Source organism: Alosa sapidissima, chromosome 2 (assembly GCF_018492685.1).
Source record: "Alosa sapidissima isolate fAloSap1 chromosome 2, fAloSap1.pri, whole genome shotgun sequence".
NCBI classification, from domain to species: domain Eukaryota; kingdom Metazoa; phylum Chordata; class Actinopteri; order Clupeiformes; family Clupeidae; genus Alosa; species Alosa sapidissima.
The window spans coordinates 29,467,533-29,489,386 of NC_055958.1; the positions used below are offsets into that span (position 1 = coordinate 29,467,533).

Here is a 21,854-nt window from a genome sequence, read left to right on the forward strand (position 1 = left end):
AATATATTTGCATGAAATAAATAAAAATCACATATCACATGGAGCCGGCCTGAGCCTCTCGTCACGGCCAAAGGTTCCCAGTCCCAGCTGTACTCTCCATCTGTCTCCATGGCCACCACCTCTCTCTCTCTCTCTCTCTTTCTCCCTTTCCCTCTCTCTCTCTCTCTCTCCCTCTTTTTATCCTTTTCCCTCTCTCTCTCGCTCTATCTCTTTCTGCTGCTCTTAATGGCCAAATAATTCCTGCAGAACAGTGCTTTTATTAATGCCTGTTTTTTTTTCTAAACCCCCCCCCCACACATCCCTCCTCCACCAGCAGCACCTTCTGCCTCTCCATCCTCGTCCCCTCTCTGTCCCTCACTCCCCTGCTACCCACTGTGAGAACATTTCAACTTAACATTTTATCTCCTGATCACGTTGGTTTGTAACTATAGGCGAGCAAACTGCCTCTAATTAATAAAGTGATGAATAATGATGGGTGAACATGGTGATGGGCTCTGTCTCTCCCTCGTCGCTCTCCTCCTCTATCTCTCTCTCTCTTCTCTCTCCTTGCCCCCCCCTCTCTCTCTCTCTCTCTTCTCTCTCTCTCTTCTCTCTCTCTCTCTCTGTCTGTCTCCTTTGTGCTCTGCGTTATGTCGCTGATGAAAAGAAAGATCTCCATTAGTGCTGAAGTGGAGAGGGCTGGATGCCTCTTTATCTCTCTCTTGTTTTTTTGGCCTCCCTCCTTCCTTTCCTCCCTTCTCTCACTCTCTCTCTCTCTCTCTTTTACTCTCTCACCCTGTCCTCCTCCTCTCTCACTGTTCCTGAGTGAAACAGAAGGCCTCTGTTTGTTTATAAAGAAGGAGTGAGTGAGAGCAAAAGCGAGCGAGTTAGCCAGTGATATGCACAAGACCCAAGTGCCCGCCGCAGTGATTGGAGGGAGTGTCGGAACATAATGAAGCTGTATAGGCCCCTGTCTCTCTGCAGTTTTACTGCTCGCTTTTTACTGAAGGTGAGCCGACAAGCCGCCTCCATAATGGCCCCTGTCAGTTTGAACCCACAGCACTCCCGCCACAGAATAGGAACTCTTCAGAAGTAGTGTGCTCGAGGAGAAGAATGGGCCGCCTCCTTTATGTCTGTGACTGTGTGTGTGTGTGTGTGTGTGTGTGTGTGTGTCGGCGCAGTCTTTGATGGCGCCGTCACGGCTGCGGGCTATCCCTTTCACACTTTTACACCGGCCGCCATTGTCCAGGAGGCTTTATGGATGTCGTGCCTCCATTTTTAATTCCCTACTTTGCCACTAATCAATTACCCCGCGCTTGTCTACTCATCACGGGGGCATGAAGGGACACTGAATGGGGGCCCCTGGGTTAAAAGTACAACCCCAACACCATGGCCCCTGAGGCCAGAGATGACCACTTCAACTGGCCGTGTCAGTGTGGCGTTTTACCCCGGGACTAGAGACCCAGGGAGTCCGAGGCAGAGAGTGGCCCAGACAGAGGCTGCTGAAGTACGGCTCTCCCAAGGGATGCGTGTGAAATCCCTGAGAAACCTCCGGAACAACTTTCTCGTGATTTAATATTTTAGACAATTAATTTCTGCTGTTAGTGCTTTCATAGGTGCATTAACATGTGTTGTGTTGTCATTATAGACGGTGCCTAGAGCTGATATGATAAGCCTACTGTACAATCATTTTGTCGAATGAAGATGTTGATCTACATTCATTTGTTTTCTATTTTTACTTTTTACATGTGTCTTCTTTTCTATCTTACATTTATGTCAAGATGTGGTACATGAGCAATAACTGACAGGAGGACTCGAAGGGGGTACAAAATATTTCTGTGAAAAATCTCCTTTTGGCCTCTGAATCCTTGAAAACAAATGCCGTTGAAGCCCAGAGCTGGAGACATGCCACCCTGGGTCTTCCTGGAAGTTTTTTCCTCCGCTTGAATCCTCTCAGGCATGAGCGCCGTGTGCCTCGGAACGCGAGTAATGACTTAAAAATATGCTAATGTCGCCGCTTTGCTTTTATGCATGCAGAACACCATTGATCCATCAGCCCTGCGAATGGGGGTCGTGAGGAGAAGGAGGAGAAGGAGGAGGAGGAAGGGGGAGGAGGTGGATGTAATTTGAGGAGACTTTTATAAATACGTGTCAAACAAATCTCTCCTCTTTTTCTGTAGTGCGCTCTCCTGCCTGCATTTAAATGTTTGCTGTCTCGAGAGGTGGCATGATTTAACTGTAAATGAAGCGGCGGCAGCCATTAAAATGGGCGTCACACCCCAGCTCCTCTTGTAAATGCTGAAAGATTCCCTTTCGGGCTGCAACCGAGAACCGGGGAATGAGAAAGGGGAAGAGGAGGTTGGTGGGTGGTGTTGGGTGTTGGGTGGTGTTGGAGGTTGCGGTGGCAGTTGTGTAGACTCTTCACAGGCTGTTAGCTTACAGAATAATAAATAGTAATATTTTCTTTCCTTTTCCTGAAGGAAGTGAATGGTAAACATCTCCCATAGATGTGTGTGTGTGTGTGTGTGTGTGTGTGTGTGTGTGTAGGCCTGGCAGTGGTGTGAAGGCTTGAGTGTGTGAACTCAGGGGATCATGTTTGTTGATGGGGTTAAAAGTGTTTGTATGAAGGCACTTTTTACAGAATGTATGGGGATTGTCAGGGAGTGGGTTAGGAGAACTCTCTCCCACTCACTCTTTGTTGCTGTGTGTGTGTGTGTGTGTGTGTGTGTGTGTGTGTGTGTGTGTGTGTGTGTGTGTGTGTGTGAGCGAGAGAGAGAGAGAGAGAGAGAGAGAGAGAGTGTGTTCTTGTCATCTGCTGTCACCTGAACAGCTGCAACAGCTGATTGCTTTTCTTTCTTTCTTTCGTTCTCTCTTTCCTTCCTTCTTTCACTTTCTCTCCCCCATAATATTTTCATATTTCCAATCCCATATACCACCATATATCACCTATCCCCCTCTTTTTTCCTCCGTTTTACGGCCATTGCTCTCTTCTGACCGGCCTGTTCCTTGTGTTTGATTCTTTTTAGGGAGTTGGCTTGACACTTCTCCTGTAGGTTTTTCCATTCTTCCCAGTTGTCACTTCATAGGCCTGCACCCGCCATTGTCCTATAGCTCCCTGCTCATTCTTCTCCCCCTGTCTCTCTCTGTCCCTCTTTCTTTTTCTCCCTCTCTCTCTCTCTCTTTCTCTTTCTCTCTCTCTCTCTGTTCGCCGCAACGAGTCGTGTCATTCCCTCGCGATGAGCACTTGTGTTGCCTTTGTCTGCGACCGCACCTCTGAAGTCCATCTTGTCTTTTATCCTCCTCCCATTCAGGCGTCGGGGGAACAGTTGTGCTCCGTTGTGAGGAGGTTCCACTAGATTTTGACCAGTGGGGGCTTCCTTTCACCCCCCCCCCCCCCCCCCCCACCCCCCCCACCCCCTTCAAACCCTCCTCTTCCAAAGAGTTACAAAGGGGCCTCCGCCAAGCCTGAATGGCCGCTGTGCCGTGGCACACACACTCATACCATTCTCTTTTATTTTGTTGCGGCGGAGTCAATAAAAATGCTAAGTTTAAAAAGGCTCACCCCTCGTGCCCTCCCCACACCCACTACTTGTTCCCTCTATTGAGCTTCCCCGCAATTATTTCCAAAGACAGATGAATGAAAAATATACAATGAATGCTTGTTTTGTTAGGATTAGTTTTTTTTATTTATTTTTTTTAAACTTCCTGATAATGAGAGGTGTCCCAGTAGTAATATGATTACATAGGGGATGTGTCTGGACACTTTTGAAAAAGTGGCAACTTTTGTCAACATCAACTTTGGAGACGGTTGATGTCTTGTCTCTTTCAGACAATGACAGACGATCATGATGGCTCTAACCTGGTTTCTTCCTCCACTCCTGACAGGGATATAGATGTTTCCTTCTTTCTTTGGGAGAAGTGTGGCCCACATATTGTTGCAAGAAAGAGAGAGAAAGAGATTGAGAGAGTTAAGAGAAGAGCAGTGGCGGAAATGGAGAAAAAAAGAGCTGTCTGACCGGTGAAACAGTCCTGTTTTCCTTGAGCTGCCACGGGAAAGCCATTCACAATGGCGTGTGTGTGTGTGTGTGTGTGTGTGTGTGTGTGTGTGTGTGTGTGTGTGTGTGTGTGTGTGTGTGTGTGTTCAGAGAGAGAGAACCGAAGTGACAGGCAGCCAGGCACTGGACGAGGGATTACAGGTAGTGGCGGTGTCCAAAGAGAAGCTAACCGGCGCAACTTCATCCCGTCGGCACAGATTAAGGCGTCGAGGGCCGTCTAATGAGGACCGGGAGGGGCCCAGGAGGGCCGACGGGGCCGAAGGAGGAGGAATCGGGGCCCACACTCTCCTCCTCTCTTTGCTCCTTTCCACTCACACACTAGAGCAGGGGTCAAACCACCACCCACTGATCCTATTTAAAGAGCACAGGATCACTCTGCAGACTGAGACACAGAGAGGGAGGTAGAGAATGAAAGCGTGCGACAATGTAAGGGAAAAAGTCTATGGGTTTTGTCACCTCTTTGAAGAGCCGAGGATCTTACAGCTTAGTGAGAGAGAGAGAGAGAGAGAGAGAGAGAGAAAAAAGATATCGCAGGAAAATGGAGGGAAGTGAAAAAAAGTCTGTCTCCTGCTTTGTATCACTGGTTAACTTTCTTACATTTCTTCTTTTTTATCAGAAGGCAGCATGCGTCTCCCCAATTTTAAACTTGCATTAATAAATAGGTAAACAAATAAATAAATGTGTAAATAAATAAAGAAAGGTGGCACGAGCACTACCCCATGCTGGGCAGCAGCTTTTACTGGGGCTGTTTTAGCCGTTTTGCACCGAGGTGGGAGTACAAGACAAGCGCTCGAAATGAGATAAATATGGATGACTTTTGACCGTTTTTCTGTCTCTTTTTTCCCCCTCTTGCGTTTTTTTTTCTCTTTTCATGGAACGGAATGACTTGTTTATGCATCACGGCATCGATTTTCTTCTCTTTTTTCATCTTTATTTATTTTTTCCACCCCCTCCCCACCCAAATTTAATTTAAAAGCTTAAACGCCACAGATCCTCAAAGTAGTTTGCATATTAAAAAGATGCTGATTATCACAGAGCAGGAACACAAATCTTTAATTTTGTGCATTTTAGACACAGCCAAAGCCGTCGCCGCCACAAGCTGGAAGTAATTGTGAAATCTGCATATTGAGAGGACGACGACTGACAGTTCCTACGCAGACAGTGAGAGGGGCTCAAATTGGACAACATGTTTATCCACAGAGCTCTAGCCAGGCCTAGAAGCCCCCAGAGCCCTTTTAAGAGTGTAATGACATCATATATCAAATTAAGGGTTACGTTTCGGACAAGTGAGACAAATTATATCTGTTTCTTTTCACAGGGCTGTAGGTTAGCAGCAGACACTAGAGCAAGCAGGTGTTTTGGAATTAAGACAAAAAATGTTGTTAGGTGCAAAAAAGATGAGTTTGTAGTGAAATATGAACAAGGGAAACCTAGTCAGTTTGAAGAAGTTTAGAATGGAAATGTTGTGTGTTGCCACTTGGAGTGATTACTGTACACAAAGTTCATTTTGCTATGTACCTATGTAGTGTTGTTGCCACAGGTTTTCAGTTGTAGTACTCAAAAACAAAAAAAGATGCATATGTAAAATTTGCTTTGTTTGATTTGTTTTAAAGGTCATATTGACATAAAATCACATCAGCCAAATCAGTGAAATGAACGGTATACATATCGGTAACTTTACTTGACGGTATCGACATAAGAGTGACATGACACTGTCATGACACATGAACCCTAACCCTAATTCTAACCTCTAACCCTAATTCTAACCCTAAACCTAACCCTAATCCTAATCCTAACTTGTTATGACAAAAAACAAATGTCACTTAAAAACAGAAGCGTTATGTCATAAATGTTTATGACTTGTTTATGACACGTTCATGACAGTGTCATGTCACTCTTATGTCGATACTGTCAAGTAAAGTGTAACCTTAATATCTTTCTCCAAATCGCTAAAATAAGGCTTAAAAATATGTTATTCTTTACGATAACTTGCTCTGCGTATGCACCAACATTCATGGCATAGCTCTTGTCATAGTAATGGGGCAAGTAAACAAAAGGCAAAACTGTTCTGATTGGTTAGTTACTTACAATTCAGGGCAGGATTTCCTGTTCGCCCAACAATTGGCTTTAGGCAGGGGAAGGGGTGGGATATGTGTAGACTACCGCCATGTTGGTGTTACAAACTGTCCCCATACATTTCTATAAGGGATTCTTTCAGTGCCTTGTCTCTTCTATGACGTCTCTGTTTTAACCTACAGTGCCATAAGCAAGCATTGGCTCAAATTGTCAATGTCAAAGACCAAACCATTTCTTTGGACCGAACACTCAAGAAATAGAATCGTGTTGGAAACTCTGGAGTCGATGCATGGCAGGTGTCAATGGGCATTGGCCTTTAGCCTACTGTCTGAATCTGCAGTCGCAGAGAGGCTGAACACTGTGGCGACTTGCCTTCCAGTCAATTTCGCCAGTCAACTGACTGAACTAACACTTATCATCCACTGAACTTAACTATTCCTGCTAACCTTAAACCAACTATATGCTACATCTTATGTTCAACAACTGGTGCACTGGCACATATTTTACTGGTAGTAGGGACTACAGTCTAAACTGATGGTCGAGCGTTATAAAATTTTGGTAATGGGTTGTCTGCTTGTTGCTGACAGCATGGAGTAGAAAAGATGAGAGAGGAGAATGTGTGTTGAGCAAGAGTGCAATTTCCTGCAAGCTTGTCCTACTGCTACCTTCCAATTGTTTCTCTGTTATCCTCAATTCCTTGGAACATAATTAATGGGCTTCCAAGGTTCTGTCCAGATGAGCTTCTGGAGAAACCCAGTATTGTAGATCTTGTCTGAGCCGACTTGTTCTCAGCATACCTCATATCCACACATTCTCAGCATCTACATCCATGTGTAGGACTGATACTAACCTCCCAAAACTTCTGCATGCAGTGTTTTAGTGCTTTTCACACATGGTATCAGTTGATCTCCAACTATTTTGCCTGGGAAACAGAGCTTGTGTGTTACATGCTGGCGGCTAGCTTTATCCGTCAAGTTCTAGCTTCATGCTTTGAACAGTGGCACAGGAACATGCACCTTCAAGCGACCACAAACTCTGCATGTACCCATAGAGGAACTGGTACTCATCTGAGAGAGTTGGGTTCGCAAGGGAAGGCTTTAACTCCCTGTGCCTTAACCCTTACTGTATGGGACCCTCCTAGTAACCCCTCAGGCCAGCCTTACTTACTCATAATGGAAACCCTCTCTATTCAGCAGCACATAAAAGGCCTAGCAGCCCACAGGGCTCTGAAGTTTGACCAGTAAAGCCTCTCACAGTGACCACAGTCTGATTACTTTACAGCCCCCTAACACAGACCCACAATCCGACGTTATCATAACCTCTCAAGTCGTAACTCTCCCTGTGCTGTATATTTCAGCCATTGTAAAACTTTTGAAATGTCTATATATTATGGAGTGATGTTTGCTATGTTGGGTGAATATATTGAACAGATGTGGTATTAGGGCGATAAAAAATGCCCCCAGATTACATATTTGGTTAATGCTCGTCTCTGGGAAAAAGTGAACAGATCCAAATGGTTCCAGCGCTACTGTAATGTCTATAATACAATTTATGGCTCCCTGCATTTTATTGCTCATAGTCTGCGTGGCCCTTTTTTATTTGAATATCGCACCATTAGTAAAGGCTGCTGGCGTTACTGTTTCGTCGTATTAAAATACCGAGTTGCAATGGTGCGGAGTGGCGGCAAATGAGAACTGGGCAAATCTCTTCACCAAATAAATAACCCAGAGATAAGCTCACTCTTGCACAGTGTTTTTATGAATGGACTCGGTGATGACCTTGGACTGGAAAAGGCATGCATGCTCGTTATTTGTTCTAATTGTTTGATAGCGTAACTGTGCACTTTGTTTTATTCTGACTCATGAAATCAGTGTTTGGAGAGCGAGACACATCGCCACATGTGGCAGTGATTAAAAATTCAGCTTTTAGTTTTGGCTCTGTGCTGTTTATTATATAATGACACAGACTTGCGTTTGATTTTTACCAAACATCTCTCTGCTTATAATACTCTATGCGTAGTCAAACAGATACCTAGATTGTCACATATTTTTTGTCAATAAGTTTACATTTTTAATCTATACATGGAATTCCAGACCGTACACAGTATTGTGTTTGCATGAGTGTGCTTGGTTGACACTGTTGTGGTAACTGCCTAAGACACTGCCTTTGAGGGTGCTGTAGTGGTCAGTGATGGAGTGCCTTGTTCATGAGTTTAAAGTGTGTGGTCAGTGCAGGGTTGCTGGAGTCGAGAGGAGAGGGACTGAGAGGCTGTGGCAGCTCCTACATAGGACACTCACACTGGTGTTGCATATTGATGGTGGCCAGCCATGGGAGAATTAATATTCACATAAATAAATAACTCTCCCCTTCTCATACTCACTCTCTCTCTCTCTCTCTCTCTCTCTCTCTCTCTCTCTCTCTCTCTCTCTCTCTCTCTCTCTCTCTCTTTCTCTCTCCCTTTCTCCCTTTCTTCTCTCTCTCTCTCTTTCTCTCTTTCTCCCTCCCTGTCTTGCTTGTAGGTTTTCGCAATTAATTCCACCACTTGTCAAATGAATTCCCAAATCAGAATTAATTATGTGCATGGGTGCCCGAGGAGCGGCTCCGAAAGCTAAATGATATTGAAATGTGTGCGGCGCTCTCTCTCCAGCCCACACCAGCACCTCCGCTGCCGCCTCGACAGAGCACACGTGTGGCCAGGGAGAAAGAGAGAAGGGATGGGAGGAAAAAAGAAAGAGAGAGAAAGTGAGGGGGGAGAAAAGAAAGAAAAAGGAGAAGAAAGATGGACTGAAAGGAGGAAATCAACATTCTAAAAAAGAAAGAACAAAAAAAGAACAAAAAAAGGAAATGAGAAAAAGAAAAAAAGACACTCGGAAAGAATGAAAGACAGAAAAGAAAAAGAAAAAAAACAGTAGCCCTCCAACACCACAATGCAATATATTTTGAAATGTGCCATGTGCCCCAACCCTCCCCAGCCCACCGTTCCCTCCAGTCTGGCAGCCGCCCACCCGCCCGCCCGCCGCCGTTTAGCCTCTGTCCTACTTCCGCTTCTGGGGAACTGGTTTCCCCGACCACAGGCTGAGGCAGGGCGCCCACTGAGGCCCGAGCCCTGCCTCGCCTCCACAGTAAAAGCCATGATCCCAGCTGACGATGATAAAAGTTCCCGGCAATTTGTTGTGGCAGCAAATGAAAACCCAGCTAGCCACAAGTAAATGTGTATGTATGGGTGTGTGTGTGTGTGTGTTTGTGTGTTTGTGTGTTTGTGTGTGTGTGTGTGTGTGTGTGTGTGTGTGTATGTTTGGATTTGTTTGTATGTGGGTTTTCGTGCTGAGACACTGTGGTGTGGCCCATGTTTTGGCCTGTGTTTAATGGTTAGTGAGTGTGCATATATGTTGTTTTTGTTTCCTCCATGTTTCTACGAGTCTTAAGAGATAAATATGTGTTTAGCGTGTAAGTATGTGTATTTATTTTAGACATCTACTGCTGTGCATCTTCTGTGTATGAATGTGTGTTACTGTCTCTGTTGACCATGTGTGTGTGTTTAGTACCCAATCTTTCCCTTGGTGCCATTTTGTCAGCGCAGTCCTCCGTCTGTGCTAAATAAACAGTGTCACCTGCTCTGGTCTGGTCAGTCCTCGGAGGAGGAGGAGGACACCTGGCCTGGGCTGCCTCTGCCTCTGTGAACAGCATGGAAGTGACAGGCTGAGCTTCACATGGACCGGATGGGCCATTCAGCGGAAGCAGAGGCAGAGGCCCCCTCTTCTCCTGTTCCAGCTTCCCCTGCCTACTTAAGCCTAGCGTAACCGTGGCCAGAAAATAAGTGTACTACTGACCCAGGGGCCAGTTTAGCCCACACTGGGAGTCCTGGGAGACTCAGGAAGACTCCGAGCTGGGCTAATGTTACGTGCCTTCATAACAGACGCAGTAGGACTGCTGCTCTATAAGGTTAAAGTTAGAGGGACCTGGCTGTTTTTCCACATCCGCGTTCACAACAGTAGGTTGAGGAGTGTCCTCCCCCTAGGGACCGTCCGCTCCCCAGTGGTCCACCAGGTTCCAGTAAAGTGAAGCCCCCCCTACTGTTAAGAAAAAAGAGAAAGGGATGAAGGGAGTGATGGAGGGAGAGAGTGATGAGGAGTGAAGGAGTTGAAGAAGTGCTGAGTGTGTGACTCTGGTAGACAGACTCCTGCTAGTGTCAGTAGATCTGCTGAGACCTCTCTCTCTCTCTCTCTCTCTCTCTCTCTCTCTCTCTCTCTCTCTCTCTCTCTCTCTCTCTCTCTCTCTCTCTGATGGTATACCATCAAGGGACAAGCCCCCCGCCATCCCATCCCTTCATCATTTTCTTCTCCTCCTTTGCCCCTACCCCTCTTCCTCCTCCTCCTCCTCTGCCTTCATGAGAAATCTATTCTTTAATTACTGAGGCCATCTTCATGTAAGCCTCCCACTTACATTATCATTTATTTGGCTTTCAAGTGGCCACTTTAAATAGCTTCTTTCTTTTTTTTTCGCCCGCAGCACTCTGCTGTGGATGTAGAGGACCTCATTTACACCCTTCCCAACCCAACACACACACGCACCAGTGCACACACACACACACACGTGCGCGCACACGCACACACATACACACGCACACACACACACACACACACACACACACCCTCAGCCACTACCATCTCCCGTATTTTTCCTTCTAATTGTTCTGTTTGTTTTTTTTTGTTCTCTTCCATCTATACAGGCGCTTGTTGTTTTTTTGTCCTTCGAGCGACGGCCAGTTCCTCCCCTTTCTCTCCCTCCAACTCTGTTTTCTCAATCCACGCACAGAGGGAGGAGAGGACAGGAGAGGAGAGAGGCCCTCTTTTGCATATAGTCCTCCCTCTCCCCCCTCGAGTGTGCGAGATATTGTCAGCGGCCAAAGTTAAACACTATAGCGCCGAGGATCCCCGCCGAGGCTCCAGTGTACTTGCGACGCTCGGAGCAGTGGCTACCTGAATTTCTTTTAATTGCCCCAGTGTCGCAGCAGCATCTTTAGTCGAGATTAGCGCTGATTGATGCCAGGAGGCAATTGTGGAGCGTAGAGGACGGGATTAGGTGGCCATTGAAGTGACTTTAGCTCCTTTAGAGAACAAAGGCAGAAGAAAAGATTAATACTTCACCCCTGTTCTTTTCTTCTTCTCTGCTTCCTTCCACTACCTCCTCCATGTTCTCTCTCTCTCTCTCTCTCTCCCATACATCCCTCTCCACCCCTCCTCTTCCTCCTCCTCTTCTCTTCCTCCACCTCCTTCCTCCCTCCATGTTCTCTCTCTCTCTTTTCCATACATCCCTCTCCACCCCTCCTCTTCCTCCTCCTCCTCCTCTCTTCCTCCTCCTCTTCTCTTCCTCCACCTCCTTCCTCCCTCCATGTTCTCTCCCTCTCCCATACACCCCTTTCCACCCCTCCCTCCTCCTCTTCCTCATCCTCCTCCTCCTCCTCCTCCTCCTCCTCCTCCTCCTCCCTCTCTTTCCTGCCTTCCTGAGGATAACAGAGGGGGGTTGCGGGGATGCGCTGACGGTGTTACCCCCTCGGAGGGGCGACGGTGGAGAGCCGAAGCAGAGGGGCGAGGACAAGCTCTCCCCGACTGTAATTAGATATATGTGATCCCAATTATGTCGGCCATTCATTAGCGCTAATTGTTGGAGCAGCGCCGACCGCACCGAACAAATAATTAAAACATGTTTGTCATAACCGGCAGCCATTAGCGTGCGTGTGATAAAAACGTGATCCGTGCGGCGGTGGACATGGGATAGGCTAATAGCCGCTGTTGTGTTTTCCCCCCTTTTCCTCTGTGGAGATGTGAAGGGAACATTACATACTGTGTGTTGTGTTCAGCCGCTGCTGCTGTTGCTGCTGTGTGCTGTGTGGTGGTGTTGTTGCTGGGGCTGGCTGGCTGATTGTTTGAAGGGGTAATTAGTAGGGGGAATAATGTGGATCTGTTGTTTGTTGAAACTTTAATTGTTTTTCTTTCAGAGGGACTCCTAATCCCCATGCCTCTGCTTCTCCTTCTGCTTTTGATGTCCCTGTTTGCCACCCTTCCCCTGCCCTCTCTTTCTTTCCTTCCCTCTCTGCATCTTTCTTCCTTCTTTTCTTTCTTTCTTTCTTTCTTTCTTTCTTTTTATCTATCCTTTCTGTCCTGTTTGTTGTCCTGTCAGTCCTGTGCTAGGCTGTCCTTATATATGTAGGCTACAGTAACTCAGCTGTGCTTGTTCTGTTAGCCTTGGCATTTTAGTGTGAGAGGAGAGAGCATGTGTCTGATGAAGTCAGCTGAATTCTCCCAGACCAGATCAGCATTACATATCCACCTTGGCCAATGTTCCCCAAAGAACAGAGACAGACGTAGTGCTGATACCATGCTGTCACCCACACACTTCACAGCAACACATTTGTCAAAAGTGGAAAAATTGGGCTTAGTCTGGCTTGGTGATTATTTAACCAATTTAATTATGACAGAATCATATCAGAAAATACCCAAATGGCAATAGATGAACCGTGTTGCCCTGTGTCTGTTCACTAACACTGGTGTGCTTTTGTCTTTGACAGAGAGGCCCACCGCCCTGTGTTGGCGGTGGGGCAGTGGTGGTGTTGCCGTGGCAGCCGTCGTGCCCACCACACCCCGGGCACGTCACTGAGGTACGTGCCACGGCGTGCTGTCCTTTACGTTCCAGGCAACGACGTGCGTAAACTGAAGAAACTGACCTCGCTGGACGTGGACTGTGCCGTGCTGGACTGTGAAGATGGAGTGGCCCTCACCAAAAAGGTAACACCCAACAATCCATCACCTATACTGACCGGGCTGCCAATCAAACATAGAGATTTGATGTTGTCATATTTGGCCTTGGGTGTCTAAAAGGAATATTGAGGAATGAGGAATATTAACCACTCTTTAGGGGAAGGGAACGGAATAGACAAAGAAATAAAAACATGAAAGCAACAAAATCACTTACTGAATGGGATTCATATTGTGAACAAAAACAATCCTCAACCAGAGACATTCACTGAAATTAGTTTTTCTGTCATAATTGCCTCTCACCAAATATTTAATCCTACTAAATTTACATGAAATCCAGGGGGGAAAAAAATGATATATTATTATATAATAATCATATCACTGGTGCACATTGGTTTTCTATATCTTCCAGTATGGATGTATCGAAGGCAGATTCCAGTTTTATATCTGACCCCCACAATGTTTCATGCCTTTGGTAAGCCTATAATGGGTTTGGTGTGCTGTACCTGTGGCCTGTGGCTGGACACAGTCCCATCAGGCAGTCCTGGCCCATTGCCACTCTCAGGTGGCTTTAGAAATGGTTCCAAAGACAGGTGCAGCACTTCCTGCACTCCCCTCACTGAAAGGCTACCTAAGTGGAATGCCTCAAAACAAGCCGCATTTCTTGGCCCATTATGCTGTCATAAAGGGTTTGGGAGGCCTCCCTCTCTACGTCCCATGGAACAAGGTGACCACGTCACACTGGGCGAACAGCAGGCACCAGCCAGATGCAGCAGGTTTAAAAAGCATTCTTGGCCCGCCTACACCAGCCCACACCAGGCCGCCATTGGTCCTGCCAGGCTGTCCGTGAAATCATGATTGGCGGGAGGGGACGGAGGGGAGGCTGAAGGGGAGCTGAGTTGGGAAACAAAAGGTTTCCTAAGTCGGGATAATAAAGATGATTGATACAGCCATGGGCCGTGTCCCTCTGAGAGCGGGAAGACAGGGGTGGATAAAGAGCCGTTTGACGGACAGCCTGACCTCTGACCCCCCCCCTTTTCCGAAGAGGTGTTGGAGCCGAGTGTCTCTAAACACGCTGGTTTTAATTTATTGGGGTTATTTTGGTTCTGGAAAAACAGGAAGTCATCCCCGCACCAGCTAGTGACCCCTTGAGGTCAAATGTCCAGCCATGTTTGCATTTGATACTCACAGGTTTTTTGTCTTGAAGCCTTTGTAGTGGCAGTGCATGTTTTGTTTTTTTCCACCATATCCCCATTGAAATCCTCACTGCCATGCATTATATGGAATTACATAACGTGCTAAATAGGCCGCTCACTCCGCTGATCCGCATCGCAAATGTTTCTTTTATGGAAAGCCCCCGCTGAAAGGAGGAGTAGAGGAAACGCTGCCTTCTAATTCCTTTCCACAGGCAAGGCTCTGCGCGTACAGGATTACTGCGGCGGGCCGATATTAAAGCTAGGTGATCTGAAGGGAGGAAAATAGCATTAGCGGGCAGGCCTTGATTTCTCCGGCAATAGGCAGGGAAAAGCCTCTTCTGTGTTGCCTGTGTGTCCTGTCAGAGCCAATAGAATTAGCATTCTCTTCAGCCTCGCAGATAAAAATGCTAATGTCTCGTGTTCAGAAAAAAGAGAAGAAAAGGGAAGAAGGGAAAAATCACGTGTAAAAAGAGAGATGGTGCCAATAATCCCATTACTCGTGCGTGTATTTGACGGTATAAATCAGTCAAGGCCAGTCTGACGTACAATTCACAGTACAAGATTTCAGAACATTTTTAAGACCATGTGTCTGCTTTAAAGTAGTCTGGCACAGTATGCGAAGGGGAAAAAAAGAACCTGTGATCCATTATTTACTCACAAGCCTTGTAGTCGGGTGCGTTATTATTTAACTTGATAATAAAACGCAACCATTTCCTCACGGCTTGCAATGCCTCTCACTACCCACTTCCTCCGCTGTTTTCCCATCACGGCAATTGGAACTCTGTGGGGGATTGTGTGCACCTATAGACGGATACATTATTTTCTCCTCGGCTGGCATTAAGTGACATTCGCCTTGCCTTGCTGTGCCTTGCCTCACCAGAAAGTTCCTGCCTTTGCATGCACTGTACAAGCTTGTGAATAAATCTCTTAGAAGTCAGCATACAGTATTTCTCTCAATATCTCTCTAGCCTAGATTTTTGAAAAATTTCTATCATGATGATATCGAGAAAAAAAAGACCCCCCCCCCTCAATTCATCCTACTGATTTTTTAAACATCAGACATTTATGCTGTATCATTAAAAAATTCTACACAAAAAACCCTTTGAAGAAGAGCAGCCCATCAATTTTGCATCTTATGCGCTTCTTACTGTACACAAGCACAAATAACTTGAGAAAAGGGAAAAAAATGCATTTTGCATAAAATTTCATTCTCAAGGACTGTCAACTCAGTGTGACTGTACCACATAGCCTTTAATCTGCCAGAGTCCATGGTACAGTACATTCGCTGGAGCGTCTGTGGCGGAGGATATTCTCCATTCCTCTCTGTGGCAGGGGAATGCTAGGAGGTTGTGTCCATAGGAGGCAGGTGACCGCAGCTTTGTTTACGCCGAGGATCAGCGGCCCTCGCGGCGCTGCTCCCATGCCCCGACGGCGGCCCTGTCAGACGCCCCCGTGCCAACCTGTGCCAATCGTGCCCGCCTCGCCCGCCTGGTGCCATGTGACAGACGGTATGAGGGCTGTCCAGAGATTGCTAGCTGCTACGCGGGGATTAACGCAGACGCACACAGGCATGCTTACACAGTACACACACAAACACACACACACACACACACACACACACACCACACACACACAAAAGTGTATACCAATCCCTCCCTCCTCATAAACACACACACACACATACACACACATACACACACATACATACACTCATATTCAAATGTCCAAACTGACAACCACCATATGATGCAGAGAAGATATTGGATAAACCCATACTTACTGCAGGCAAATCAAAGCTCTTACTCAATCACACAACATGTAAGCATGTGTGTATATGCAACTTTGCAGATCCACACAGGGTCCGCACAGAGTGACATAGAGCCCTAGGAATTGCAGCACCAGCGCCCACCCCTGCTAGGCTGGTGGAGGCGTTGCTGTGGAACCCTGCGGTGACTCTGGTGGTTACACCTGTCTCAGGTCTATCTCAGGGGAGGCTGGAGGGGGCGTGGGGGGTTTGTTTGTGTTTGTATTTGTGTGTATCGCTCTGTGGGCCTGCACCTTGCTGTGCAATGGATGCCCCCCCCCCCCCCCCCCACACACACACACACACACACACACACACACACACACACACAACACCAACCTCCTCTTTCCTATCCGCCTATCCACCCACCCGCCTGCACCCACCCTTCCTATCCGCCTATCCACCCCCCCCCCCACACACACACACACACACACATGCACACACACCACCCACCTCTTCCCCCACCCACACACCCCTTGAGTGGATGCTCTCCTAATCCCCTGGAAGTTTGGAACTAATGAACTAACTGCTGAGGCGGCGCCACGGAGCCTGGTCCCAAACTATACTGTACTTCACACTCGATTTAGCCTCCAGATGGCAGGACTCGCCGGCCCGCGCCAGGAGGGACCCCCCTCCTCCGCTGGAGCGTGAAAGTGGACGGATGTTGTTTTGCTTCACCCCCCCCATTTTGATCCTTTTTTTTCTTCTTCTTTATTCACTCACTCCCTCTCTCTCTCTCTCTCTCTTTCTCTCTCTCTCTCTCTCTCTCTGTGAGCCTTCCCTCCCCTCGTAAAAAGGATCAACCAGAATGATTAGCTGCAATGGGAAAATGGGTGGATGTGTGAACAGGGCCTGGGAGAGAAGCCGCTAATGGTGCTGCTGGTGCTGCTGGTACTAGTGTGACTGGTGAGGTGTGTGTGTGTGTGTGTGTGTGTGTGTGTGTCTGTCTGTCTGTCTGTTTACATTGCTGAGGCTACAGCCCACACCATCTCAACAACACACCACTGTCATGTCCATTCCCAAAGAGTTGTCCAGCTTCCATCCCCTGCAGGTGTAACATGCCCCTGTGTCTTTGTCTGTCTGTCTCTCTCTCTCTCTCTCTCTTTTTTTCTCTCTCTCTCTCTCTCTCTCTCTCTCTCTCTCTCTCTTTTTTTCTCTCTCTCTTTTTCTCACTCTCGCTCTCTCTCTCTCTCTCTCTCTCTCTCTCTCCTCTCTCTCTCTCTCTCTCTCTCTCTCTCTCTCTCTCTCTCTCTCTCTCTCCTGCTCTCCTCTCACCATGTCTGTCATTCAGACAGGAGTGACAGAATAACATCATCATTAGCCATACGATCTGACGCTCCACCTTGCTGGTAGAGAGAGAATGGTCTTGTCTTCCCAGCATCCTCTCTGGTCGTTATCGTGCCAGCCGCTCCGCACCGTGCCCGCTGCCCAGCCGTCATTACCCAGCAGCCACTAGGGTGAGGCTGACACGTCTCACACACGTTCTTTACACCCTGTCTTTGTTTTGGGGGTGAGTAGAGAGGATGGTGTGGGGGATGCTTTTAAAAAATTCATTCCCTCAGTGATTCAGTAGGGCTTTGGCTAGTCTTCACATGCGCCCCTGTGTATTGCAAGCTTGTGATGTGAAGTGTGATGAACAGGGAGATTCCTTTAATAATGTGACGTTAAAGGCTACACTCAACCCCCCCCCCCCCCCCCAACACCTCCCCACAACACACACACACAAACACACACACAAACACACACACACAACACCCCTCCCCCAATGAAATAAAGCCATGCTGAGTGGCTGTCATCTGTCTGAGGTCCTGTATTTATAATATAATGAGGGTGGTCTCATTGTCTTTCTCTCTCTCTCTCTCTTTCTCTATCTATTTTGCTTCCATTGGCACTTTTGGGAAAACTGCCTTCACCCTATAATAACAACAAAACCTCTGTGTGTGTGTGTGTGTGTGTCTGTCTTTTTTTGTTCTGTACTGCTGGTGGCAGCAGATGAGTAGTGTTGGCAAAGATCGAAAGTTGCCATTAAAAAGTCAGCAGGATAAATATTAAAGGTGGGACATTTTGTCATCTGGAATCAAACTGGAATCATTTCTACCACCATTGTTTATCCAGAAGTATTCTCTCTCACACACACACACTCTCTCTCTCTCTCTCTCTCTCTCTCTCTCTCTCTCTCTCTCTCTCTCTCTCTCTCTCTCTCTCTCTCTTTCTTACTACCTCCTCTAGTCTCTCTCTCTCTCTCTCTTGTTAGGCAATCTGGACTCTCTTGTGTTGTTTTTGTCCACATGTCACGCACACAAATAGCAGTGCCGGTTCCTTTCCATAAATTCCTCCGCATCACTCCATTATGTTAGTCTTAGGTTTCATTTAGGGGCTGATTTGAAATTAAAATACCCTCTTTGGCTTCCTGTCAATGTTTTCCATTTAACATAATTTATGCGCCCAACTGTTATCTGATATATGAAGGGCCTAAAATGCGATGCACATATTTTTCGAGGCAGCCTCAGATGTCTCTTCCTCCACCTCATGCCGATGGCCCGGGTTCAAAGAGGGGCTGCGCTGGCGAAAAGAAATCTCCTGACAAATCTCTAAGGCGGGTGTAATCTGTGTTAGCTGCTCGCGATCCTGGGAAATGATATTAGGTAGAGCGTGTGTGTGTGTGTGTGTGTGTGTGTGAACTCTCCGAGGTAGGACAGAGAGAACAGGAGGGCCGGAAGGACGCGATGAGTGAGTGGGCCGCTGTGTGTGTGTGTGCATGCATGTGTTCACGTGCACCTCATTTATTGAATTCTGCAAAAGAGGAAATGTGTGTGTGCAATGCATGCATGGACACCTAATTAATTTCACTGTGTGTGTCTGTGTGTGAATTTGTTTGTGTGTAGACAGTAGATCTTCAATGGCACGTTTATGTGTATGTGTGTGTTCTCTGTACATTGAACTCTGCCACGAGGCCATATAGACCGCGAGAGTGAGGGAGAGCCGTGACATATAAACAGCAGGACTGTGTGTGTGTGTGTCCTCCGTTCCACTGAGCGGAGTGGCCGTGGTGTGGACTTGAGCGCTTCGGAGCAACAAGGCCCGGCCTCGCTGCCAAAACCCACAAACAGGGATCTGAGGCGTTGACCCAGAAAACAGATCCCTGGTCCAGTGAGATCGCCCAGCCAAGAGGGCCTGCCAAGACCGGCTGCCCATCAAAGCTAGAGTGTGTGTGTGTGTGTGAGTGTGTAGGTGTGTAGGTGTGTGTGTGTGTGTGCGTGTAGGTGCTTATGTGCACAGTGTCAGGTGTCTTGACATTGTCATGAAGTGTGTGTGTGTGTGTGTGTGTGTGTATGTATGTGTTTGTGTGTATACATGCATACAGTTGTGTGTTCAGATCCTGTCGGGCTAAAGTTGAAGGAGAATTCAGAGGTCTGTGTGGTCTCAGCTGTGTGGAGATGGACAGATGAGAGGGAGAGAGGGGGGGGGTTAGCATGTGTGAGAGGGAGAGAGAGTGTTTGTGAGGAGAGAGGGAGAGAGAGAGGGGGGGGGTTAGCATGTGTGAGAGGGAGAGAAAGAGTGTTTGTGAGGAGAGATGGAGAGAAAGAGGTGGGGGGGTAGCATATGTGAGAGGGAGAGAACTGAATAGCCATCATCACTCTGTGCCATGTCAGCAAAAGTCCTATCAGTGGATTTGGCATAGCCTACCCATGCGCTTTCATTTGACAAGCACAGGAGATCAGGAGAATATATATAAATCTAAATCTAAAACACAACATTAAACAGCGCAGACAGGGGTTGAGGGTCGTAGTGGAGGCTTACTGACCCCACTCATCCCATCCCGTCCCCACAGCTGTCAGCTGTGCAGGAGTGATCTCACCGTAACGCGAGACTCAAAGCCCCAGAGCGGCATTTCCCAGTCACTCTGTCTCGGTCTGTCTGTCGAGGGAGATCTCACCAGCTTTACCCTGCGGAGCTTCACGATACGACCCCTCGCGTGCTGAAGCTCCACGAGATGACGCTAGGCGCGTATCACGTCAGCTTCTCTCCGGAGCATTTGTTGCGGGACTAAGAGAGATGAAACGACTTGTCTTCCTCGGATCGTTGTCAATGTTACTCCTACACACGCGCACAACAATGATGCATTCTCATTCTCCACCGACGCAAGAGATGGTTGGTTAAGATGGAGACAGAAGGAAGGCCAAAGGGTGGTTGGGTGGAAGTCGATGCGTAGTTCTTCTGATGGACACACGGAGGGGGTCTGGTGGAGTCCTTAGTGCTGTGTGAAATAGTGAAGTCTTTGTTGGAGAACATGGGCCTTGTGTTGGTGGGGGGCCGGGGGGGTATTGGGCGGTATGGGGGGGGGGGGTATTCCCTGGGTTGAGTGCTCTTCTCACAGCAGGTTATGTTCATTCAGCCATCCTTCCGAGGTTGACAGAACAAAGACTGAATCTATGTGTGTGTGTGTGTGTATGTATCTGTGTGTGTTTGTTTCTGAATATTTTATGGCCATTTCTGTTTCTGTATGTTCCAGAAGATCTTCTGAGTTTGTTCTTTCAACAGTTCTGTCCCATCAAAAGTTCTGGCCGCTTTGAAATGTTCTTTGTGCTTTTTTTTGTTATCAGATAATCGTCGATGGTTAATCTTGGGCATGGTGAATCAAAGACTTGGTAAATTCCTACTGTTCCTCAGCAGGTGGTTCGAAGCTTACATGCCTACTTTCTCTAGCGGTGCTTGGTATTCTTTTTTTTCTTTACAGCAGAGTGATGCAAGTAAATGTCAGGTCTGCTATGTCACACCTACGCATGCTTGCAGACGGGCCCCAGTCTGGAGGCCATTTGAGCTTCATTGCTAAGATGAGGAAAGGGCATTGCTTCCAGTCATTTCCCCTCAAACTGTACCAGTAAAATAGGCTGAAGTTGATATGTTTTTTCGGGGGGGGGGGGGGGGGATGTACTGGCTTATTCATCATGACAAAAAGAAAACTTTCCTCCGAAAGATTATCTCTTTCTTGTTGTTGTTTATGGAGAAGGTGCAGGAGTTTGTCATGGTCTTTTAATCAACTCTGCCCCTGTGGCACCAAAGATATTATTGGTACCACCAAAATTGTGGGGCTTTGATACGAGAGGTTCCATGGCACTTTGTAAGCCAGGTTTGCCACACACTGCATTCAATTCTATGCCTGAATATGTAACCTGGCACAAGGTGGTGTTGAGGCCCTTCTGTTTAAGACTGTGGCATGTCCGAGATAGACAAAAAGAGGGAGAGACCTGGGGAGAGTAGGCAAAGGCAGAAGACAAGAAACGAGAAGGAGAGAAGTCAAGAAGCCAAGTGATAGAAAGACAGTTCTCGCTCTATGATGTACATTTTTTTTAGGGGGGGCAACCAACCCTTGCAGAGCACACAGCCTCAAGTGTGTTAGAGCGCTAGCAAGAGGGGGAAGAGACAGGGGGGAGAGAAAGGAAGAGAAAAACATGGGAGAAGTGCGCATAGGGAGGCCAGGCGATGGAAGAGGATGCCTCTTCATCCAGCTCTACCAGATAATGTGCCTTCTTTAAGCGCAACCAAGCCTGGCAGAGCAGCAGGTCTCGGAGGACTGGAACGGGCATCATCCTCTGCTCTCAGCCTCTCAGCATCCGCTTGACATCTCTGCTCCTGTACACCCATGAAGGAGGAAACACGGAGACCAGCGGGCTTGACTTGTAAGAGAATGAGGGAGAGAGAGAGAGAGAGAGAGAGGCAGAGTGCAACGGAGAGAGAAAGACAGAGGAAAAGAGGAAGAGAGAGAAAGGAATGATCAAAACAGAGGGAGAGAGAGAGACCAGAAGAGAAAGAGAGAGAGAGGGAGCGATTTAAAAGAGAGGAAGAGGGAGAGAGACTAAACAGGCAGGGAGAGAGAGGGAGAGAGTGAAAGGGTAAAATCCTGTCAATCAGGCGTAAGGTGAATGATGTGAACTGAGGTTACGGTCTGTGAGATTTCCAACGCGGGAAGGAGGCCAGTTCTTGGTGT

General features: G+C 47.4%; 1 protein-coding gene across 1 annotated transcript in view; it reads left to right on the forward strand.

The window, feature by feature from the left end:
* Nucleotides 1–21,854, forward strand: part of clybl (citrate lyase beta like) — a 76,750-nt gene that overhangs the window by 25,255 nt on the left and 29,641 nt on the right. Inside the window, exon 3 of the mRNA XM_042084403.1 lies at nt 12,679–12,895. Coding sequence (XP_041940337.1) covers nt 12,679–12,895 — 217 coding nt within the window. The remainder of the gene's footprint in view (nt 1–12,678; nt 12,896–21,854) is intronic.